The following is a 23873-nucleotide window of genomic DNA, read 5'->3' as shown; positions in this document are numbered from 1 at the left end:
GTGGGTTGAGCACTGGCCTGCAAACCAAAGGGTCACCAATTCGATTCCTAGTCAGGGCACACGCCTGAGTTTCAGGCCAGGTCCCCAGTAGGGGATGTGTGAGAGGCAACCACACATTGATGTTTCTCTGTCTTTCTCCCTCCCTTCCTCTCTCTAAAAATAAATTTAAGAATTCTTTTAAAATAAAAAATATATATATAACCAGTTATCTGAAAAAAAAAAGAAACAATGGAGACAAGAGGCAGTGTTATAACATATACAAAGTGCTGGCTGAGGGAACTTCAACCTAGAATTCCAAAATTCAGTTCACCATGGTAACAGCTCATGACAACACTTTCTCTAGACACCTGAAGGTGTCCCTTCAGGTTTCTGCTGGAAGAGTTGCTGAGAAGGGCTTGGGGAGATCTCTGACCTGACACTATAGGGGAAAAAAGAGGTGACAATTTTGAAGGAATGAGCATTGAACAATGAAGTCAAAGTTGCTGGAAGAACTGCATATGAAAGACTTAATACAACTCTCAATAATTGAATTAAGATGTAAAATAATGGAACTGAAAGCCAAACTCACTATTGCTAATATAGGCAATGAATGGAAAACCCATTATGAGATAAAACTTGAAGTGAATAGTCAACTAAGAAAGCAAATAGTTACTCTCAAAGAGAAATGGGAAAGACTACATGCTGGTTCTTCAGATAGACTATCTTCGATTTGTGTCTATGAGCAACTGTCAGCAAAATCCTCAGTTGCATTACTTGAAAGCTAGAAGGAGAAAACAAGGCATCTTGAACATCAAGTGAAATACTATTTACTTAAACTGGAAGAAGAATCAAAGGCTTACCAAAAGATCAAAGATGAATACCGAATATACTTTTCTAAATTATCTCAGGTCTCTCGCTCAAACAAAATTTCTAGAAGGCAACAGATGAATGAACCCCACAGAATGAAAGAGAATCCAATGAAAATAAAAAGATACAATACAGCTGATGAGAAGATAGTAAATTCGAAAACAGGACCAATGAAAAAGAATGAAAGATCAAACCATGTTCTAAGACTCAACCCATGATTCAAAAATTGGGTGGATTTCTATTTCTTCCTTTTTCATTTGTTATATTTATCTTGTCAAATTAATTCTCAATGAATTTTTCAGGAAATTAAATAAATAAGGAAGAGCTATTAAACCTCTTTAGCTCCTCTTTGAAAATAAATAATATTTCATTAAAAGAAAACAAGAAAACAGATAACTAAAATCTGGGGTAGCAATACTTATGCCAGAAAAAAAAATGACTTTAAAACAAAGGCTGTATTTCACTTGGCATAATGCTCTCCAGATCCATCCATGTTGTCACAAAGGGTAGGAGATCCTTCTTTCTGCTGTGTGGTATTCCATTTCATAAATGTACCACAGTTTTCTGATCCATTAATTTGCTGATGGGCACCTAGGTTGCTTCTAGCACTTAGCTATTGTAAATTGTGCTGCTATGAACATTGGGGTGAATAGGTTCTTTTGAATTGATGTTTCATGATTCTTAGGGTCCAGTCCCAGCAATGGAACGCTGGTTCAAAAGGCAGTTTCATTTTTGGTTTTCTGAGGAATTGTCTCACCTATAAGTGGAACTTAATCAACAAAAAAACAAGCAAGCAAAATATAACCAAAGCCATTGAAATAAAGAGCAAACTGACAGTAACCAGAGGGGAGGTGGGAGGGGATAATGGGGGGAAGGGGAAATGGTTGTCAAGGTACATGTATACAGGACACTTGGACAAAGCCAAAGGGGGATAGGATTGAGGGTAAGAGGTGGAGATGGCTGCAAGTGGAGGGGAATGTTGGGGTGGGGGAGATGAAGACAACTGTACTTGAAGAATAATAAATAAAATAGAAAGAAAGAAAGAAAGAAAGAAAGAAAGAAAGAAAGAAAGAAAGAAAGAAAGAAAGAAAGAAAGAGAAAGGAAAGAAAAAAAGGAAAGGGAAGAAAAAAAATAAAAGAGAAAAAAAAGGAAAGGAAAAGAAAAAAAAGGCTGTATATTTAATAAGAAGAAAAGAAGGACCCAGAATTTCTACTTCTGGGTATGTATCAAAAGAAATCTAAAACACTTAAACACTAAGTTTAAAAGACATATATCTCCATATGTTCATAGCAGAATTATTTATAATAGCCAACATATAAAAGCAAACTGAGTGTCTATGGATAGATTAATGCATAAAGAAATGGTACATATGTGTCACATCCATAAAAAAGAATAATATCTTGCCTTCTGCAACAACATGGGCAGACCTAGAATGTATTTTGCTGAATAACATAAGTCATGGAGAGGAAAACAAATGCAATATAATTTTACTTATATGTGGAATATAGACAAAACAAAATAAATGAATAAGAAGAACAGAAGCAGACTTACAGACACGGAGGATCTTTTGATGGTTGCCAGATGGGGGAGAATTTGAAGTGCTGGGTAGAAAAAATAAAGGGATTAAGAAGTACAAACTGATAGTTACAAAATATTAACAGGGATGTGAATTACAGAATAGGGAATCTTGTAAATAATACTGTAATAACTATGTATGATGTATGGGTACTAGACTTATTGGGTGATCATTTAGTAAGTGATATAATATCAGGTCACTGGGTTGTACACTTAAAATTAAAATAATAATGTATGTCAAGTCTAATTGAAAAAATGTTTTAAATATTTAAAGTAAGAAAAAATCTGCTAATGGAGACAAATCAATATCAATAGCTTCACTTTGATAGGTTCATGAGAAAACTTAAATTTCAAAATGACCAGATTTAATTTAAAAAGGGTCATTTAATCTAAATAAAAATTACACCTAAGTAATAATTTTATTATAGTTATTTATGTAAATATAATGACTATTTTGAAACTTTTAAAATATAACTATTACTATTTCAAGTATCTTTAATTTATGTTTTTTGTTTGTTTTATATGATTGGTGATACTGTGGTTCCCATAGTGGATCACATACTAAACATCACAATACAATTTGTTTAATTATATACTCATCAACTTTTGAGATCTTAGAATTCACTAGTTAATCTTCCATTATACTCATCTTTGTTTTTACTAACTGTTTTTGCAAAGTTTACATCAGATTATAAAATAGTTTTTATTTAATCATACAATAAAAAATATCAAAAGAATACTCAGTTTGCTCTCTATAAATCCTACAGAACTTCCACTTATCCCATTTCCTATGCAACTGTATGTATATACCATTTATCATTTCCTCTGTTTCCCACTGACCCTTCTCACAGATTTCCAGACAGCTTCATTCATTTCAGATGCCAGAGGGCAGGTTGCAGCAAGCAAGTTGATACAACTAGTTCACGGACACAAAAATATTCAGTACTTCTTACTTCACCACAAGTGACCTGAAGAAGCAAGCTATAGTTAACACCCCTTGCTTAAGTGCACTAAATTTTATCAGTAATGACCTCAAATATTTCATTTGTGCTTATCAGAAAAGTCTGGTATGATATAAATTTTAGCTACCAAAAACAAAGCCAGGCATGTGAAGATGCTTATTACAAAGGTGCATGTTGTCCACTCACACTCTAACATGCTGAATCTGTCCATCTGTGAACAAATCTTAGGGTTTTTTTGTTTGTTGGTTGGTTGGTTCTTTTTTGCTATCTTGGGTACCCATAACACTTATCCCTATGTGGTCAGATTTGTGAGTTAACAGAGTGTTTCAGGTCCAAAAGTGGTGATTATTTGAAAATATGGACTGCCAGCTTGGACAGCTTGCCACATTCTACTTTTTTATTGGAAAAAGAGTAATTAATTAATTACTAAACTAATTTCAACTGACAAAAAATAAGAGAAAACCCTGCAGTTTATAAAGCAATGTTATGAGCAATTTCCTCTCCTTCATTTTCTTTTTGTAAACTATAAAATTTTATAATACATTTTTTATTATAAAAGTTTTTTAAAATTTTATCTTTTATTGTTGTTCAATTACAGTTGTCCCATCTATTTCCCCATTGCTCTCCCCTGCCCTGTCCTTTCTCACTTCCATAGCCAATTGCTCCCATTGTCTGTGCTTCACATTCATTTTCACAGTAACCTTTTAAAGTTGGATAGTCAAGTATTATCACTTCTAGTTTCTAATAGAATGTACTCAGGCTTCAGTCAATGAATAATCTGTCCCAAAGTAACAGATTGGGACAGACTGGCTTATAAATAGAATATAAAGTTTGAGTTATATTTAAATACTTATAACTACAAGATCAGCATTTTATTTTTAAATGTCGGTGCATTATCAAAAAAGACATTATCTTTCCAGGGATATATGTATTATAATATGCAAAAAGGTCTTAATTTACTGTTAATAGTCAGAAAAGCACCAAAAGTAGATGATCAGGAAGGAGAGTTTTCTGGCCTTTATAACCCTAATCTCACTCCACGTAAGCAACAGATGACTATACCACTATATATAAACTACACCAGAATTTTTTTTAAAAGTAAGACAGAAGATATAAACATTTCTTCTAAGCTTTATTGTGCCATTATTAAAAGTCATTTTTAGCCCTGGCTGGTGTAGCTCAGTGGACTGAGTGCGTGCCTGGGAACCAAAAGATTGCGGTTCAATTCCCAGTCAGGGCACATGCCTGGCTACAGGCCAGTTCACAACAGGGGACGCACAAGAGCCAACCATACATAGATATCTCTCTCCCTCTCTCCTTCCCTTCCCCTCTAAAGATAAATAAATAAAATCTTTTAAAAAAGTCATTTTTACAACAAAAGTCTTCATATATTTTACAGAGAACTTACTGCTGAATCTTGGTTTACTTTCTACCCTGATTAGAAACCTCTTACGGCAAAGGATGTTATTCTTCACTATCACTTTGTTCAAAGTCTGTAAAGTAACCACAAACAATCCTACTCTCCATCCACATCTCACCCAACACTATCCTGTTTGGGTCTACCTTAGAGCCAGCCACAAGGATCCTACAACTGGACTCACCCATAGCTATATAAATAACATGTTAGGGAGACAGTGGTGTCCGTTCATTTTTTTAGCATTAATATTCATAACGTAGTTGAAATAATGCTTATAAGAATCTTAAAAACAAAATTTTGTCATAAAAAAAGATAGACTAAGAGTTCTTGAATCAGCCCATATTTTAGACCTATTTTAACTTCTTGAAAGATCATATGGTTCAAATAACAATTTCCTGTTTTATACTATTACGACTGCATGAAAAATAGCATGTTATATTAATAATTATAATTTGAGAATTTGAAAAACTACTTTTTCAGCAAAGCTAAGCTAGAAATAAAGATTTTTGTTGTCTAATACTGCACAGCTTATTAATGTCAGGACTTGAGCTGTGTATAACAATATATGGTAGAAGACATTTTCTGTACAACTTTTGAGAAAATCCTTTGTTTTAACATACATATCTCCCCTAATTTTATGTTCTAATATCCCTATACCATTATATTATTTGCATATTCCTATGTAAATAGATGATTGCCATGAGTTTAATATAAAATATTATGAATTTCCATTTTAATATTTATTAATAATAAAGTACTTAGCACTTTCATTTTTATATATTGCTTTTCTTATAGTTAATATTTAAAATTATAATTTCTGAATTAAATAATAGTAACATTTTAAGGCTTAAATATATATATTAAAATTAGTATTCTAAAGTATTTCACACTGTTATTAGTATTTTATGCAAATATTTGTTTTAACATAGTCTTGTTAACTTTAGATATTTTAACTTTTAGTGATCTTTACTGACTTAATATTTTTAAAGAGCTAAGTTATTTTAATATCACATTATTTTTTATGTATAGGGAGGGTAAATATATTCTCTTATTAAAATGATCATTGTTTTTCTACTATTTTGAATGAGTTGTGTCTAAAATTGTTTGTCTTTTTATTTATTGTTTAGAATTTTTCTTACACTTTACCTTATGTGTTGCTATGTGGAACTCACTCTTTTGCTTTCCTTTTTATTTTTTAATTGTAAGTAATGAGAATGTAATTATAATTACTCCTAAGTCTAGAGTTCCCTGTTTTGAAATTTTTAAAAATACTTATTTATTTAAAACTTACAGTTTTTTCTATAATATGTGTTGTTTAATTTGTTTTACTTTTTAAAACATAGAGATTTAATTCAGAGGATGTTTTGAGATATTACTTAACTGTTGGTTTTTTTTCAGAAAGTTAATTACCCCTCAAAATTTTATTCTTGAGATGCTGTATAAAATTATATTTAAAGAGATAATTTAAGAAAAACTTTAATGATTGGATGTTGCTTCTTTATAAATTATATGCTTTCATAGTAAAAACAAAAACACAGGCTTTTTGGTATAGAGATTAATATCTTCAGGGTATTGACACTGTCTTCTTTATAAAAATATTTATCAAAATGTTTAATATATACTTGCCATTTTATAACTGTTTGGTTATAGAATAAATAATAATTGAATGAGATTTTATAGAAATTCATTATACTTCATTGTATATTATAGATAAAATTTTAATCCTTATTTTTAAGAGATTTATGATTTTGTTATTTTATCCTTTTTAAAGTGTGAACTTTTTAGTTAACATTTATTTTGACTAGATTCTGAAGATACAATGTTTACAGAATCTTTTTGTTTTTTTAATATATTTTATTGATTATGCTATTACAGTTGTCCCATTTTCCCCCATTTGTTCTCCTCTGCCTGAACACCCCCTCCCAGCTGCATTCTCTCCTCTTTACTTCATGTCCATGAGTTGTACTTATAAGATCTTTGGCTTCTCCATTTCCCATACTATTCTAAATCTCCACCTGTCTACTTCCTACCTACCATTTATACTACTTATTCTCTGTACCTTTTGCCCCTATCTTCCCCTCTACCTCTCCCACTGATAACCCTCTGTGTGATCTCCATTTCTTTGATTCTGTTCCTCTTTTGTTGTTTGCTTAGTTTGTTTTTGTTTTTGTTTTTAGGTTTAGTTGTTGATAGCTGTGAGTTTGTTGTCATTTTACTGTTCATAGTTTTTGATCTTCTATTTCTTAGATAAGCTCCTTTAACATTTCATAAAATAAGGGCTTGGTGATTATAAACTCCTTTAATTTGACCTTGTCTGGGAAGCACTTTATATGTCCTTCCATTCTAAATGATAGCTTTGCTGGATAGAGTACTATTGGATGTAGGTCCTTGACTTTCATAACTTTGAATACATCTTTCCAGCCCCTTCTTTCCTGTGAGGTCAATTTTGAGAAGTCAGCTGATAGCCTGATAGACACACTTTTGTAGGTAACTGTCTTATTTTCTCTTTCTGCTTTAAAAATTCTGTCCTTATCTTTAACTTGGCTAATGTAATTATGATGTACCTTGATGTGTGCTTCCTTGGGTTCAACTTCTTTGGGACTATCTGAGCTTCCTGGACTACCTAGACATTTATTTCCTTTGCCAGATTGGGAAAGTTCTTCTTCATTATTTTTTCAAATAAGAAGCCAGGTAGTGAGTGACAAAGACCATATGATCTCTCCTTTACCTGGAACCTAATCAACAAAACAAACAAGCAAGCAAAATGTAACCGGAGACATTAAAATTAAGAACAATCTGACAGTAACCAGAGCAGGGGTGGGAAGGGATAATGGGGGAAAGGGTTTTCAGGGACAACTATAAAGGACATATGGACAAAACCAACGGAGGGTGGAAGCAGGGAAGGGAGTTGGGGATGACTAGAGTGGGGATGGGGTGGAAATGCAAAGAATTATAATTGAATGGCAAAAAAAAGTTTTCAATTTCTTGCTCTTTCTCTTCTCCTTCTGGCATCCTGATGGTTTTGATGTTGGAATGTTTAAAGTTGTCCAGGAGGTTCCTAAGCTTCTCCTCATTCTCTTGAATTCTTGTTTCTTCATTCTGTTCTGGTCAACTGTTTATTTCTTCTGTCCGGTCCAAACCATTGATTTGAGACCCAGTTTCTGTCCTTTCACTGTTAGTTACCTGTACATTTTCCTTTATTTTACTTTTCATAGCCTTCACTTTTTCTTCTATTTTGCAACATACTCAAATAATTCTGTGAACATACAGATTACCAGTGTTTTGAACTGTGCGTGTAGTAGGCTGGCTATCTTTTTGTTGCTTAGTTGTAATTTTTCTGGAGCTTTGATTTGTTCTTTCATTTGGGACATTTTGTAAAAAACTTTGTCTCGGGGCACCTGTTACATGATAAGGAGCAGATCCATAGGTATTGGCCATGGTGGGGCAACCCATGTCACTGTGTTGCCACAATGTTTGTGGGGGGAAGTCTGAGAGGGAATAATGCTGCTTGCTCAGCTCTCAGCTGGCTTTCAGCCACTTACCCACAAGCAAATTGGCCCTTCTAGTGCTGATTCCCAGGTAGGTGATTTTGTGTATGTTCTAGGACCCTGTGGGTCTCTCCAGTGAACTCTCCTGTGAAGCTGTGAGTTTCCCCCCTGCTGCAACCCCCATAGATTTTTTCAGTCAGAGGTTTTGAGGCTTCATTTTCCCACACTAGAACACTGGGTTGAGTGGTCTGTCTTGCTCCAGATTTGTTCCTCCAGTTTAATCTGTACTCAAATGTGAAACTACCCACTCCACCAGCCACCACCTTGCCTCAAGTCCTATTTTCTGGTCTGCCTGTCTCTACCCCTCCTTCCAATCTAGATGAATGTTTCTTCTTTAACTCCTTGGTTGTCAGACTTCCATAAAGTTTGATTTTCTGCCAGTTCTGATTGTTTTTTGTTTTTAAATTTGTTGCTGTCCTTCTTTTGATTGTGTGAGGAGGCAAAGTGTATCTACCTATGTCTCTCCATCTGGCCCAAAAGTCAGTATTTGAGTTCTTATACGGATTTCATTTTATCTAAACTTATTGTTATAATATGTGAAAGTATTTTTTAAATACTCTTACAAACAGATATTACAGTCTGTGCTAATTCTATAACATGTGTATTCTAGTTCATTCTCATGATGCCATCATGTAAATTTTTGTCATAATTTTTGACTCAGGCTGACTTTCATCTTGACAAAGCTACAGGTTATTAGTTTGAGCTTCAAAAGAAAATTCTAAAAAATTATAGAGTTCTCAATACAAAATGGCTCTATCATTTTTATTGATGCAAAATAAAGATGCATTTTCATAAAAATATTTTAATTCCTTTACTTTTAGTCTATGTGCATCTTTCAATATGAGATGGGTCTCTTGGAGGCAATATATATGTGGTTCTTGTTTCCTACTCATTCAGTTGTCCTATGTCTTTTGGTTGGAGCATTTAAGCCACTTACATTTAAGATGATTATTGACAGATACATACGTAGGGCATTTTATTGTTATATCTTTTCCTCTGTTTTTTAAATATTTTATTTATTTATTTTTAGAGAGAGGAGAAGGGAGGGAGACAGAAAGGGAGAGAAACATCAATGCGTGGTTGGCTCCAATGCGCCCCCTAGCGGGCACCTAGCCCACAACCCCAGCATATGCCCTGATTTGGAATCAAACCAATTACCCTTTGGTTTGCAAGCCAGCAGTCAATCCACTGAGACACACAAGCCAGGACTTTTCTTTTTCTTTCTAAGCAAGCCCTTTACCTTCTGTTGCAATACTGGTTTTGTGTTAACAAACTCCTTTAGCTTTTTCTTGTCTGGGAGACTCCTTATTCCTCCTCTGATTTTAAATGATAGACTTGCTGGGTAAATTAGCCTTAGTTGTAGGTCCTTGCTTTTCATCACCTTAAATATTTCATGTCACTCCCTTCTGGCATGAAATGTTCCTGTTGTGGATTGTGTATTCAGGGAATAATTGTTTATAATGTTTAAGAAATCATCAAGAATGAAATTGAACAAAAGTAATGCTGATTTTTAAAGGGTAGCAGGGAATAAATCTCTGAATCTGTAGACATATAAGTTTACTATAGACCTTTAGTGAAATTCAAAAATAGATTTTCAGACATTAATGTCTAATAATCTTTTTGTTCTAGTAAGAAATAGTGGTATTTCTTGATTTCAGCAAATTTTATGACAAGGACTCTCATGAGATCGTTCTAAATAGAGTAACACTGAAATTCACATGTTAGAAGATTATTATCTTTTCAGTTTATTTTTGGTGAACAACTTCACCCAAAGCCTGTTGATTAATGAACTGACATAAGGGTAGAGAAAAGTCTATCAAGGTGGAGGGCATTGTCCTTGACCTTGTCCTATTTGATACTTTTATTAATAACTCAAATACAGATGTAGTAATGTGCTTGATCTATCTGTGTGTGTATGTTGTAACTGGGAGCCATAATTAATACTTAGAGTGATGGAACAAAGGGACAAAGAAGAACCTGAAGAAATTATGAGATGAACCTACAAAATGAACTCCTGTATGGATAAGTGAAATAGCCTACTTGGTTTAAAAAAAAATGGAGCACAACCTCATACAACAAATTGGAGTAGAGGCAAATTAACTTAAAAAAATGATCTGATAGTGATGGACAGAGGCTTGACTTGGGGTGGTAAACATACAATACAGAGTGCAGATTATGTGTTGTAGAATTGTGTACCTGAAACCTGTATAATTTTGTTAACCAGTTTCACCCCAATAAATTCAATAAAAAGAAAAAAAGAATAAAAAGAAATAAATAGTGTTTTTGTTTATTCATTGGCATAAACAAATGCTTTATGTGGTCTGGTTTTTATTTCATGATAAGGTAAAAAATTTACACTCAAACTGATTTATTTGTATGTATATTTTGAAATAATTATTTCATGGATACAAAAGTTATTTCTAAAAATACAAGTATATATTGAATACTAAATTGTAGCTTTGGATAAATATATTTTAATTTATTTTTTAGTACTGGGACATAGTGATAATATAATTAACTTTTTCCAATTAAGAGAACTATATCTTGATTTGAATGAAGATATTAATTGTATTGACTTGTATGTTTCTTTTTTTTCCTTTAGGCTGTACTTTGGAGGTATAAATTTTCTCAGCTTAAAGGTTCTTCAGATGATGGCAAGAGCAAAATCAAATTTTTGTTTCAGAATCCAGATACTAAACAGATTGAAGCAAAGGTAAAACCAAGTTCATCACATAAGTCACCACATAAGTCACATTAAAACTCTTATGAATCAAAGTGTGGGGGTAATTTAGAACCAAAAGAGCAAAAACACACATTTTCTCTTTACCTTGGACTGTGTCTCATGGCCAAAATAAAAAAAAATCACTTAAAGAATTTAATGGCTGATTTTCACTGAAAGGCATAACATAAAAGGAGTTACACACAACAATTGTATTTCTTAGTTTTAATTCCTTACGAATTTCATTTGCATCACACTAAAACAATAATCTGGGAATTGAAAAAGTCACTTTCTTGGTTATTTCAACACTAAATTATAATTTTAAATGCCTTAAAAATTTCTGACTATATTTTGGATATGACTATAAATGCTTAAAAAAATATTTATCTATCAAGTCATATTTTCTCAGATTATTATGTGTTAAACAAAATAGGTTAATGAATTATTTTTGCTTTGCTTCATGCAAAACTTCAGAATTCTTAACTATTTAACTATGTTTTTATAACTCATCAAAAAGATTAACTGCTTTTATTTTTTATGAATACATGTATTTTTAAACAAAGTTTGAATTATTTCTATCACCTTACTATAGAATTTACAATAATAATATTTGTCTTAGAATAAACTATAAATATATATTCCAGTGTGGAACAATGGGTAAATAATAATCACCAAAGTGAAAATTTTAATTCTATGTTATTAAAAAAACAAATATAATTTTAACTATGGATTAAAATTAGCATTATTTTTATATTCCTGTACCTATTAAATTCAGGGAGTAATAGTCATAGCCTGACATTCAGAGTCGTTCAAGGAATGACCCTATCTATTTTCATGTTCTTTTTTTTTTATTAAATAATGTATCTTTAATTTTATTCATATTGTTTCTTTAGCATATACTAAAATCTATATACTAATATCTACTTCTGCATTTGATTTTATTTCATTAAATTCTTCTCTCTCTAATTCAGAAATAGAACATTTAATCTTTAAAGTATATTTTAATATTTAGTATAGCTCTGTATTATTATTGTTTTTTTTGTTTGTTTGTTTTGTTTTTTCAATTTTTTTATTTAATTATTTTTCAAGTATAGTTTTCTGTCTATTACTCCCATCCCATCCCACCCCCCATCCTCCCCCCTCCCTCCCATTTCCACTCTTCTCAGTTGTTGTCCATGTATCCTTTATATAGGTTCCTCTTCTTTTACCAAGATGTTCCCTTTTGGCGGGGGGGGGGGGCGCGGGGAGGGGTTATATATAAATGTATAAGCCGGGGATTTTTCTTAGTTTTTAATTCCTTAGTTTTTTATCTGAATCTGTGTGAGAATAGTTCATTTCTGTTTTATGTTTCTCTTTGGACTTTTCTTACCATCTGCTCCTAGCCTGTAGGTTGTTGAACTGTGGCTTATCACTTCTTTTTTGCTGCTCACTTTTCTATTGCATTTCTCTAAAGATTTGTTGTTACCCATGGTCTTGCCTTGTATTTTTCTCCCATGTTTAAACAAATGTCTTGGAAACTCCATCCACTTCCTTTGTTTTATTTGCCTTATAATTTTCAAATCTACACTCCATCACTGCCCCTTTGCTAAATACAGACCCATCTATGAAGTTGCTTTCTCTTTGTCTTTTGGCTGCAGTTGCCTCTTGTTTCTCCTGTGGCTACCATTTATGGATCATTTACTTCATTCCAGCCACTAGCACTTCTCATTAATTTTATTCCTAATGTTATTATAAAAAGTGTAACACTATAGTCCCAAATATTTATCTTTAGCTTTCGGTATATTTCTCAATCTTTCAAGACAGAGGACATATCCTAACACTTGTGAATGATGTTAATATTCTCAGTTCTAATATTATTCTGGTTAATATGGAACCTCAAGCACTAGTTGCTGACAGCTGTATAGCATTTGATAAATTACTTCTCTTCAGATCTTTTTATATGTGCTAGCAAATCCTTAGTTGACAACAAAAACTTAGGGGATGAATGCAATGAAATGAATACAAACTACAGCTTTTAGATTTCAGTCTAATACAGCATGTGTTATACATGAAACTGATTATACTTACTTTACTAGGTATTAGTCACCTGTCAGATGTTAAATATCACTTATTATATTGTTTTCAAGCAATATTTCATAAGTGCATTTATTAAGTTTTAAAATTATAGGCAGCAATTTTTGTGCAGTAGAAAGAGCAGACTCAAAAAGTATTTAGTGAGCCCTGGCTGGTGTAGCTCAGTGGATTGAACACGGGCCTGTGAAGCAAAGGGTCCTAGTTCGATTCCCAGTCAGGGCACATGCCTGGGTTGCAGACCAGGTCCCCAGTAGGGGGCACAGGAGAGGCAACCACACATTGATGTTTCTCTCCCACTCTTCCTCCTTCCCTTCCCCTCTCTCTAAAAATAAATAAATAACAATTTTTAAAAATATCTTTAAAAAAGTATTTAGTGAGTTACCAAGGTTCTTTAAAGTTATCATCCCCTTCTTTATAAAAGGAATAATAATATTTCAATGTATAACATTGAAAATACCAGATATATATAGAGACTCTTCAACATGCTGCTAAACACTCAGAATGGTAATTAGTTCTGTAGAATTGTTAGCCATAATGGTATGTATTATCTCTGCTAACAGAGAAATCATTTAAGAATTAATGCTAGTACAAATGCTAACTATTTTATAACCATTATAAATGCAACTTATGAACAATAATCAAAGGTATCATCACAGAAGGAAGGCAAAGATATTACCAGCATGTATCACATTACTGGACTCACAGGAGGACCCTTGCACCATAAGAATGACCTATCCTTGAAGTCGATGCCATCTGAAAATTCAACATTTTCTTTTTTAAACCATTTTTTAAATGAATGAATAGGGCATATGTTACAGTGAAAAAAATTACAATCAGGTAGCCATCAGTTAAAATTTCTTCTTTATCATTTCCTAGATATATTACCTTGGCATTTATCACAAAATTATAACTGCTACCTTGCAGGGGATGTATAGAAATAAATATCCCCAGTTTGTGGCCTATAGTAGACAATAAATCACTGGTGAAATATTTTATTTTTTTCTGAGATTTTATAGACAGTATTTTTTCTAAGATGGCCATAATGTTTTTCTTCCCATGTGTTCTTCTAGACTCTGACTCTCCTTTTTGAATGTACATGATCTTATACTGTCTTACAAAGAACAGATAATGGCAGTAGTGATGTACAGTTTCTGAGGCTAGGTCACAAAAGACAATGAAGTGTTTGCTTCCAGTGCTGGAGTACTTGACCTTAGAGCCTTGAAGGACCATGCTTTCAGGATGTCAGGCCAGAACCTAACATAATCACAAAGGAAGTAATAAAATAGCAGCTATTATTATTAGAAGACAGGTCAATAAAGATTTTTTCCCTTTTATTTATTTTTTATTGTTCAAGTACAGTTGTCTCTATTTATCCCACCACTCCCCCACCCCAGACATCCCCACCTCCCACCCTTTATCCTAGCCTCCTCTGGTTTTGTCCATGTGTCTTTTATAGATGTTCCTGAAATACCTTCCCCCTTTTCCTCCCATTATTCCTTCCAACCTCTTCTCTGGTTACTGCCAGCTCATTTTTAATTTCAATGTCTCTGGTTATATTTGGCTTGCTTGTTTTGTTTTGTTGATTAGATTCTACTTCTACATGAGATCATATAGTATTTGTTATTTTTAACATGTATATTTGTTGCCCTTCTCACACATAAGAAATTAAAGTGTATAATCCTAACCTAAATTAAATTTGTCATTTATCCAATGCCTTGGACATTTTTTGTGCTTCAATTTCTTTTAGTTTTTAAAATTTCAGTATAGGAAGTTTTCCCTGAGTCCCTGTCTTCAAGAAAGGAACAGGAACTTCTATATTTTATATAACTCTTCTAAATTTTAAATACCAGAACACTGGTACCCATACTTCATTATAATTGTTCACTAACATGCTTTCTTCAGTAGATAAAGAACTTTTAAATGCAAAGAATATGCCTACAACATAGTGGCTTTAAAGCTTATGTAATGATTGCTTGGCAGAGGATAAGTAATAACTGTCTCTGCTATAGTTAATATTTTCTGGTATCATTCATTAGTCATTCCTCCTAATTTTTTTAAATTAACAAAGTAGTCTTAATCTTAATGGATTATAAAAATCCACATTATGAGTGCATATTGAAGATCTAAAGAAATATTTGGCATTTATTGTGTGTAACTTTATGCTGAATTGATTATCTAATTAACTACTGTTTCCTTTTGCTTATTTTTTAAAATTTTGGTTTACACTTTCCATCAACATAAATAAAATACTCTCGAAATATTTGTTTTAAGGCATGTTTGAAAAAAGACTTCTGGAAGGTAAATTCAGTTACTATGGCATCAGAAACAAATGTATAACTATATGGATATAAATGTATTTGTGAACTTGTTTAAAAGGATAAAATAATAATTTGTTAAAACATACTAGATATTACTTTACAGTTGGGGATTATAAGCACTTTTCTCATATTCCATTATAAGTTTTTAAGGATATGGTGTATTTTAAATAGTTTCTAGTAAATACCTGTACATACTGCCTAAATTTGATGATTCATACATAATTATATTTTTATCACATATCTATTGATACATTCCATTATATATCTATTAATGCATCTTATGTTGATACATTTTAAAGTAATTACAAACATAGGTATGATATTAAGCATTTTCAAAGTGCTATGTTTGTGAAATAATGTCTCTGTTCTTCTGATCTTTTCTAAATTCTTCACCAATTTTTTTTATTGGACAATGCCTTGAATTTACAGTTGTTTAAAATAGTTGACAATTGTCTACTTTAATTGTATAATCTAAAAACAATCCAAATGAATTATAACATTAGTGGAAAATAATCTTAATAAAATAATAAAAACACTCAGCAAGTTAGAACATTATACTTTAGCTTGTAGATAGTAAAAAAAGATTGCATTTTAAAGAAGCAAATTTGTGGCATTCTCATCAAGATGGAGATGTAGGTAAACACAACCTGCCTCCTCCCACAACCACATCAATATTACAACTAAAGTATGGAACAATCATCACTTAGAAATAAGTGATGTATCAGAGTATCAGAAATTGAGTTGAATAGAAGTCTGGCAAGTATAGAATTAAAGAAACTACATTTATGCAGAATGGTAGGAGGGACAGGAAAGCAGAGACACAGAATGGGCTGATCCAACACACATATGTGATAGGTAAAAATTTGTAAGAGATACCTGGGGGGAAGAAGTTTCCGTCCCACACCAGGCCCTCCAACCCAGGGTTCCAGTGCCAAGAAAATAAGTCCCCATAACTTCTGGCTGCAAAACCCCACGGGGATTGAGTCATTGAAGAAAATCCTAGAATCCCAAGCACTTTCTCTTACAGAACTCACACATGAACTTAGACGCATTCCCTCTGAGCTGCAGCACCAAGGTGAAGCTTCAGAGGCACCAGTGGCATATGGCTAAAAACTGAAGTACCTGGGATCAAGGCAAGAGCTTGGGGAAAGCTTTCTCCCAGACAGAAAGGTGGATGGACAGAAGCCATTATTTCTTTTCTGAACTCTCCCCTAACATAGCCATAGAGCCAGCAAGCAAGTGCCACATCTGAGACTCCATCACCATGGCTAACACTGTTTGCCCCATCCTGAAGATCCTCAGAGGCTCTGCTCCACCCAACATTTTGGCTTACCCAAGCTGTTTCCGATGGCTTTTCTATATCAATAGCTGGTCTTGTCTCATGCTCCACAACTTCTTAAATTCTGTCAAACAAGAAATAGCCTGCCTCAACAAAGTCCCAACTTCTATACCTTTTACTAAGTAGTAGCAGTCTTGATACCAGCACCATCCAGGCTAGGTTCACAATGTGGCTTTGCTTGGGACACTCCAAGCCCAGCACATGTAGTATCCTTCTACAGATTGCTCTGTAGAACATGCAGGGTAGCCCTGGGCAGAACACAGGTGGGGGCTGACCTTAGGCTTCATCAACTCTGATCTTCCATAGAGCGCAGAGTTTGGTGATCAGTGGCCATAGCCTCTCCTTGCAGCTGACTGGCCTGGGTAAATCCCTCCCATTTACCTGCCAACAGCAACCAAGGCTCAACTACAAGAGGAGGGTATACCCAGTTCCTGCAAAGTGTGCACCTTGAATACCCAGCTTATGTGATAGTGGAGACTGTGCCACTGGACCCTATAAAATGCCTACTACATTAGGTTACTAAAGACAGGGAATCATAGCAGTTCTACTAATAAAACATAGAAACAAGTACAGGGAGGATACTAAAATAAGGAGACGAAGAAGCATGGCCCAAATGAAAGAACAGATCAAAACTCCAGCAACGGAACTAAACAAAATGGAGATAAACAATCTGTCAAGATACAGAGTTCAAAACACTAGTTATAAGGATGCTCAAGGAACGTAGTGAGGACCTCAACAGCATAAAAAAGATCCAGTCAGAGCAAATTACCCTAATTGAAATAAAAAACGATTTACAGGAAACCAACTATTCCACTAAGAGTTGAGTAGAAGAAATTGAGAATCAAATAAGAAAAATAAGATGAAAAATATGAACAGTGAAAGGACAGCAAACTATCAGTTATTAACAACCACACCTAAAACAAAAGCAAACCAAGAGGACAGCTAGATCAGGAGCAGAACCATAGAAATGAAGAACACATGGAGTGTTAGCAACAGGGGAGTGGGAGGAGGAGAAGGGGGGAGAAGGTACAGAAAATAGCATAGACAGTAGGTAGAAAACAGATGGGGGGAGGACAAGAATAGTAGGGGAAATATAGAATCTAAAGAACTTGAGAACAACTGTAATGGTATAATCAATAAAATATATTTTAAAAAAAAGAAAGCAAAAAACTACCAATCAGAACAACAAGAAGAAGGAATACAAAAAACAAAAACAAAAAACAAGGATAAGATCCCATTTGTTTATTCTTTCCTTTATGTCCCTTGCTCTAGGGGACGTATCAGTAAAAATCTTGCTGCGCGGAATATCTGAGATTTTCCTGCCAATGTTCTTCTCTAGGGCTTTAATGGTTTCACGGCTTATATTTAAGTCTTTTATCCATTTTGAATTAATTTTGGTATATGGTGTAAGTTGGTGCTTGAGTTTCATTTTTTTACACGTAGCTGTCCAGTTCTCCCAACACCATTTGTTGAAGAGGCTATCTTTACTTCATTTTATGATATTGCCCCCTTTGTCAAATATTAATTGACTGTAGAGAGTTGGGTTTATTTCTGGGCTATCTATTCTATTCCATTGGTCTATGTGCCTGTTTTTATGCCAGTACCAGGCTGTTTTGATTACAGTGGCCTTGTAATACAGTTTGATATCAGGTATCGTGATCCCTCCTACTTTGTTCTTCTTTCTCAAAATTGTGGCTGCTATTCGGGGTCTTTTATGGTGAAAGACAAATACCATATGATCTCACCTTTAACAGGAATCTAAACAACAAAACAAACAAGCAAGCAAAATATGACCAATGACACTCAAATATGGAACAGGCTGACAGGGTCCAGATAGGAGAGGGGAGAGAATCATAGGGAAAAAGGGGAGGGACTCACATGAATAAGTATAAAGGACACATGGACAATAATTAAGGTGGGGGGTAGAAATGGGAGGGAGGTGGGGAGCACTGTGGGGGGCAGGGCAGGGAATATAAAACAGAAAACTGTACTTGAATAAGAATTAAATAAAAAATAAATTAAAAAAAAAACAAGGATAGTGTCGGCAACCTCTGGGGCTACTTCAAGCATTCAAAATTTCGTATCATAGGGGTGCCAGGAGGAGAAGAAAAGAGCAAGAAATTGGAGAGCTATTTGAAAAATTAATGAAACAAAACTTCCTTAATTTGGTGAAGAAAATAGACATGTCAGTCCAGGAAGCACAGAGAGTCCCAACCAAGTTGGATGCAACAAGGCCCACTTCAGGACACATCATAATTAAAATCCCACAAGTTAAACAGTGAATCTTAAAAGAAGCAAGAGAAAAAAGTTACCTATATGAGAGTTCCCTTAAGACTGTGAGCTGATTTCTCAAAAGAGATTTTGCAGGCTAGAAAGTTTTGGCAAGAGACATTCCATGCTGTGAAAAGTGGGGACCTACAGCTATGATTGTTCTACCCATCAAAGCTATCATTTAGAATCAAAGGGAAGATAAAGAGCTTTCCAGATAAGAAAAAAAAAAAACTAAAGGAATTCATCATCACCAAACCATTATTATAGAAAATGTTATAGAGACTTTTTTAACAAAAAGATCAAAACTGTGAAAAACACGATTGTAAAAAATGCATATCTATTGTGTAAATGTACCATAGTTTTTTGATCCAGTCATTTACCGATGGGCATCGAGGTTGCTTCCAACTCTTGGCTATCGTAAATTGTGCTGCTATGAACATTGGGGTGCATAGGTTCTTTTGGATTGGTGTTTCAGGGTTCTTAGGATATACTCCTAAGAGTGGAATTGCTGGGTCAAAAGGCACGTTCATTTTTAGTTTTCTTAGAAAATTCCATACTGTTTTCCATAGTGGTTGTACCAGTCTGCAATCCCACCAACAGTGAACTAAAGTCCCCCTTTCCCCACAACCTTACACAATGGAATTCTATGCTGCAGAAAGGAAGAAGGAACTACTACCCTTTGCAACATCATAGATGGAACTGGAAAGCATTATGCTGAGCAAAATAAGCCAGGAGGTGAAAGACAAATATCATATGATCTCACCGTTAACAGGAATCTAAACAAACCAAACAAGCAAGCAAAATACGACCAATGACACTCAAATATAGAACAGGCTGTCAGGGCCCAGAGGGGAGAGGGGAGGGAATCATAGGGGAAAAGGGAATGGACTCACATGAGCAAGTATGGAGGACACATGGACAATAACTAGGGGTGGGGGGTGGAAAGGGGGAGGGAGGCGGGGAGCATGGGATGGGGGGCGGGCGGGGTTGGGAGTATGGGACAGAGACCTGTACTTGTACAAGAATTAAATAAAAATTATATTAAAAAATAATAAAAAAAATAAAAATACGGAACAGGCTGACAGGGACCAGAGGGGAGAGGGGAGAGAATCACAGGGGAAAAGGGGAAGGACTCACATGAACAAGTAAAAGGACACATGGACACTAACTAAGGTAGGGGGTGGAAATGGGAGGGAGGTGGGGAGCACTGGGGTGGGGGCAGGGCTGGGAATATAAGACAGGAAACTGTACTTCAACGAGAATTAAATTAAAAAAAATAAAATGACCAAAAAAAGAAAAATAAACACTACTATCTATTTATATGAAAAAAAATGCATATCTAATCAGCAACCCTAAAAAACAAACTAAGCAAACAAGAACAGAGGTAGAGTCATAGATACAGAGAGCATTTTGATGATTGCCAGATGGAAGGCGTGTGTGGGGGAATGGATGAAGACATCAGGGGATTAAGAAGTACAAATTATTAGTTACAGAATAGGCGTGGGGATGTCAGTTATAGTATAGGAAATGGCTTAGCCAAAGAGTTTATATGCAGGACCAATGCACACAAACATAGGTGTTCTGACTCCCTGAGGGAGTAGGGGTGCTGCGTGGAGAGGAACAAAGGGGAAAATTGGGACAACTGTAATAGCATAATCAATAGTATATAATTAAAACTATATATATTACTGACACCATTATTGGAGACCTAAGGCGTGAAATCATATGATGTGACTGGCAGTTTATAAATAAATATTTTATAAAAACTATTTATATCACATTCCTGTTATCATTTTAAGTATTCCATTAAAAGAGAAGGGATACTAAGTATATTTTATTAAAATCAATGACACATATTTAATGAAAAATTGAACAAACTTAGAAAGATTGGCTTTCTTATGACAGATTAAAATGAAAGATCTAAGTGATGATTTTTACTTATAATATTTTGAGAAATGTTTTGAAAGCTATGTGTTAAGAGGTCTCTCTGGACTTTTACAAGTATATTATAAAACTTTTATGATCTTGGAGAACAAAGGTAGATATATTTTTTAAATCATTAATGTATGAAATAATTATTTTAGGTTTAATGTAAAGGACATGAGTGAGTAAAGACATAAAGAAAATAGCCCTGAGGGAATTTCAGGGGAAATAGGGGAGGGATTTAGAGGAGCATATATAAAGGATACATGGACAACAACTGAGAAGGGTGGAGATGGGAGGGAGAGGGGGGAGCACGGGGCGGGGGATGGGATGGGAGTAATAGACAGAAAACTGTACTTGAAAAATAATTAAATAAATCTTTTTAAAAAAGAAAAAGAAAATAGCCCTGGCTGGCATAGCTCAGTGAATGAGTACAGGCTGCGAACCAAAGGGTTGCCGGTTCAATTCTCAGTCAGGGCACATGCCTAGGTTGAGGACCAGGTGTCCAGTGCGGGGCACATGAGAGGCAATCACACATTGATATTTCTCTCCCTCTCTTTCTCCTTCCCTTCCCCTCTCTCTAAAAACAAATATATATAATCTTTAAAAAAATAAGACCTCACTTTTAGTAGATAAAACAAAATAAATGAATATCAGTTACTAATATTAAAAATATAGCTTATCTTTCTGTATCATATGTTGTTTATCTAGTTTTTATAACAAAATGCTGCACTGTAGTAGGAGGAATATGAGTTTAATAGTTAAAGTGCAGCTCTGGCTTCAACATATAAGTATGCTATCTTTTATTTGGGGTAAGTTATGAAATTCAGCCTCAGCATCTTCCTAGGTAAGAGCAACATTATTCAATGCCATGGTTGTTGTAAGGATAAGATAAGAGTACATGTGTTCTCAGAAGTTTGAAAATCCAATTCAACATGCATCTGTTGCTTGTTCAAATACATTCTTAAATTGATAGTGAGTTATAGGTAGGGAAAAAGTAGAGAGGAGATTTGTGCCATTAGCATAAAAGTAATGCCAATTATTGGAACCCACGACCCTACATAGATACAAGAGAAGACCTTGAAAGCAATGCTAGTGAATAACCTTCACTCAGGAAGTTCTCCATGTATAGTCTGAAGTAGTGGGAATGAGAGTGGATGCTAGTTCAATTGTCGGAATAATTATTTTAAAACCATCTTGAGTTTATTGGTTAATCCATCCCTCTTTTCCTATGACCTTTGCTCTAGTAGAGATAAGAAAAAATTTAGTCTCATGCTTAAACTGAGAGTGTGGATCAAGCTCTCTCTCAGTGCCCCTAAGATCTCTTGAAATGATTGATGGTAGCCCATATACCATAAGAAAAACTTCCAGCTTATTCTGAAGTCACAATATTTCTCATCCTAAATAATTACCAAACACAAACTTCCTTATGCAATTAAAAAAATACTAGCTCTTGTAAAATAAAATAATTAGCCCCTGCTGGTGTCGTTCAGTGGATTTAGTGGTGGCCTGTGAACCAAAAGTTCACCAGTTTGATTCCCAGTCAAGGCACATGCCTGGGTTGTGGGCCAGGTGCCCAATTGAGGGCATATGAGAGGCAACCACAAACTGATGTTTCTCTTCCTCTTTCTCCTTCCATTTCCCTCTCTCTAAAGATAAACAGTAAAATAATACATTGTTACCTTTTAAAAAATCTTTTAAAAAGTAAAAAAAGTATCACTCAAAAAAGAATAATTAGTAATTTTATGAAAATAGAATAAAAACAGCTAAAGCTAGAAACTATAGTTGATGGATTCTCTCAAGATGCAGCAGAATCAAATGTGGAAAATATAAGATGAATGACAGTTCATGACTCTATTGCTGAATAACTAGGATTCAAAAATGAGTAAAAAGAAGAAAAATAGAGAAAAAATAATTAGCCAGAAACTCTCCCAAATGAATTTGTACCTAAGTTTTCATATTGAAATGAAAAACTGAGTTCTGACTAGTTAAAGAAAACTATACTAAACCCTCAAATCCAAGAATTAAAAATTAAATTGTCCAGAGGGGCGTGGTTTATGGATTAATGTCATAAGTTTGAGTACCTCAATGAATTCCCTTCCCTCTAAAAAACTGAAAATACAGAAAAAGAAACTAAAATCAAGCACTCATTTCCAAACATTCTAGAAATGAAGTAAATTCATAAAATTAAAAAATAGCAAGTCACAGAACAGATTGAAAATTGTCTCTTCAAGGGAGATTACTGGCCTTCATTGAGTAGGATAATGGGCTACATCATAAAAATTTTACTTGCATTTATTCAAACCCACTCCTTTTGTTGCCTGCTGTGGAATGGGACCAAGGCAGCTATGCCAGATCAGTCTGGAAATGAACTCTTAATGATTCTTAACAAAAGAACTTTCAGGGACTTACGCATTGGAAGATGTGAGGTGTAGTGGTACGATTCATTGGTGGGCCAGGCAGAGCATGGATTATATGGCAAGGGGCGCTTCCACATGCAGTTATCCTTGACATCGATCACAGTCATACAGGCAAGTCATTTATTTAATGAAACTGACCAATACTTGGCTGAATCAGATGTGAGCAATGGAAAGGTAGGCTTAAAAGTGTTTTAAAAAACATAAAACTTTTTGGCAATACACTACAGAACATGTAAAATTTGCATTTAGTATAGGAAAGTACTGAACAAAAAAGCAGCAATAAGAAACAACAGAAACCCATAGTAACAACACACCTTGTGAGGGTAAAAGAATATAATGCTAGAGTTGTTACAAAATTAACTAAAATGTACAGTTTCCATCAAAAAAACTTCTGAGATGAACAAAAAATAAAAACACAGAAGAATGTACACCAAATGGAGAACTCTGAACATGCGTCTAAT

At 34.2% G+C, this 23873-nt stretch overlaps 1 protein-coding gene across 1 annotated transcript in view; it reads left to right on the top strand.

The window, feature by feature from the left end:
* The window catches only part of LOC118987919 (gamma-1-syntrophin-like), a 110633-nt gene that overhangs the window by 66436 nt on the left and 20324 nt on the right, over positions 1-23873 (top strand). Inside the window, exon 7 of the mRNA XM_037047260.1 lies at positions 10952-11062. Coding sequence (XP_036903155.1) covers positions 10952-11062 — 111 coding nt within the window. The remainder of the gene's footprint in view (positions 1-10951; positions 11063-23873) is intronic.

Source organism: Sturnira hondurensis, unplaced genomic scaffold (assembly GCF_014824575.4).
Source record: "Sturnira hondurensis isolate 20B ecotype Veracruz unplaced genomic scaffold, ASM1482457v3 Scaffold0005509, whole genome shotgun sequence".
Classification (NCBI taxonomy): domain Eukaryota; kingdom Metazoa; phylum Chordata; class Mammalia; order Chiroptera; family Phyllostomidae; genus Sturnira; species Sturnira hondurensis.
This window is presented reverse-complemented; position numbering and strand designations above follow the sequence as displayed.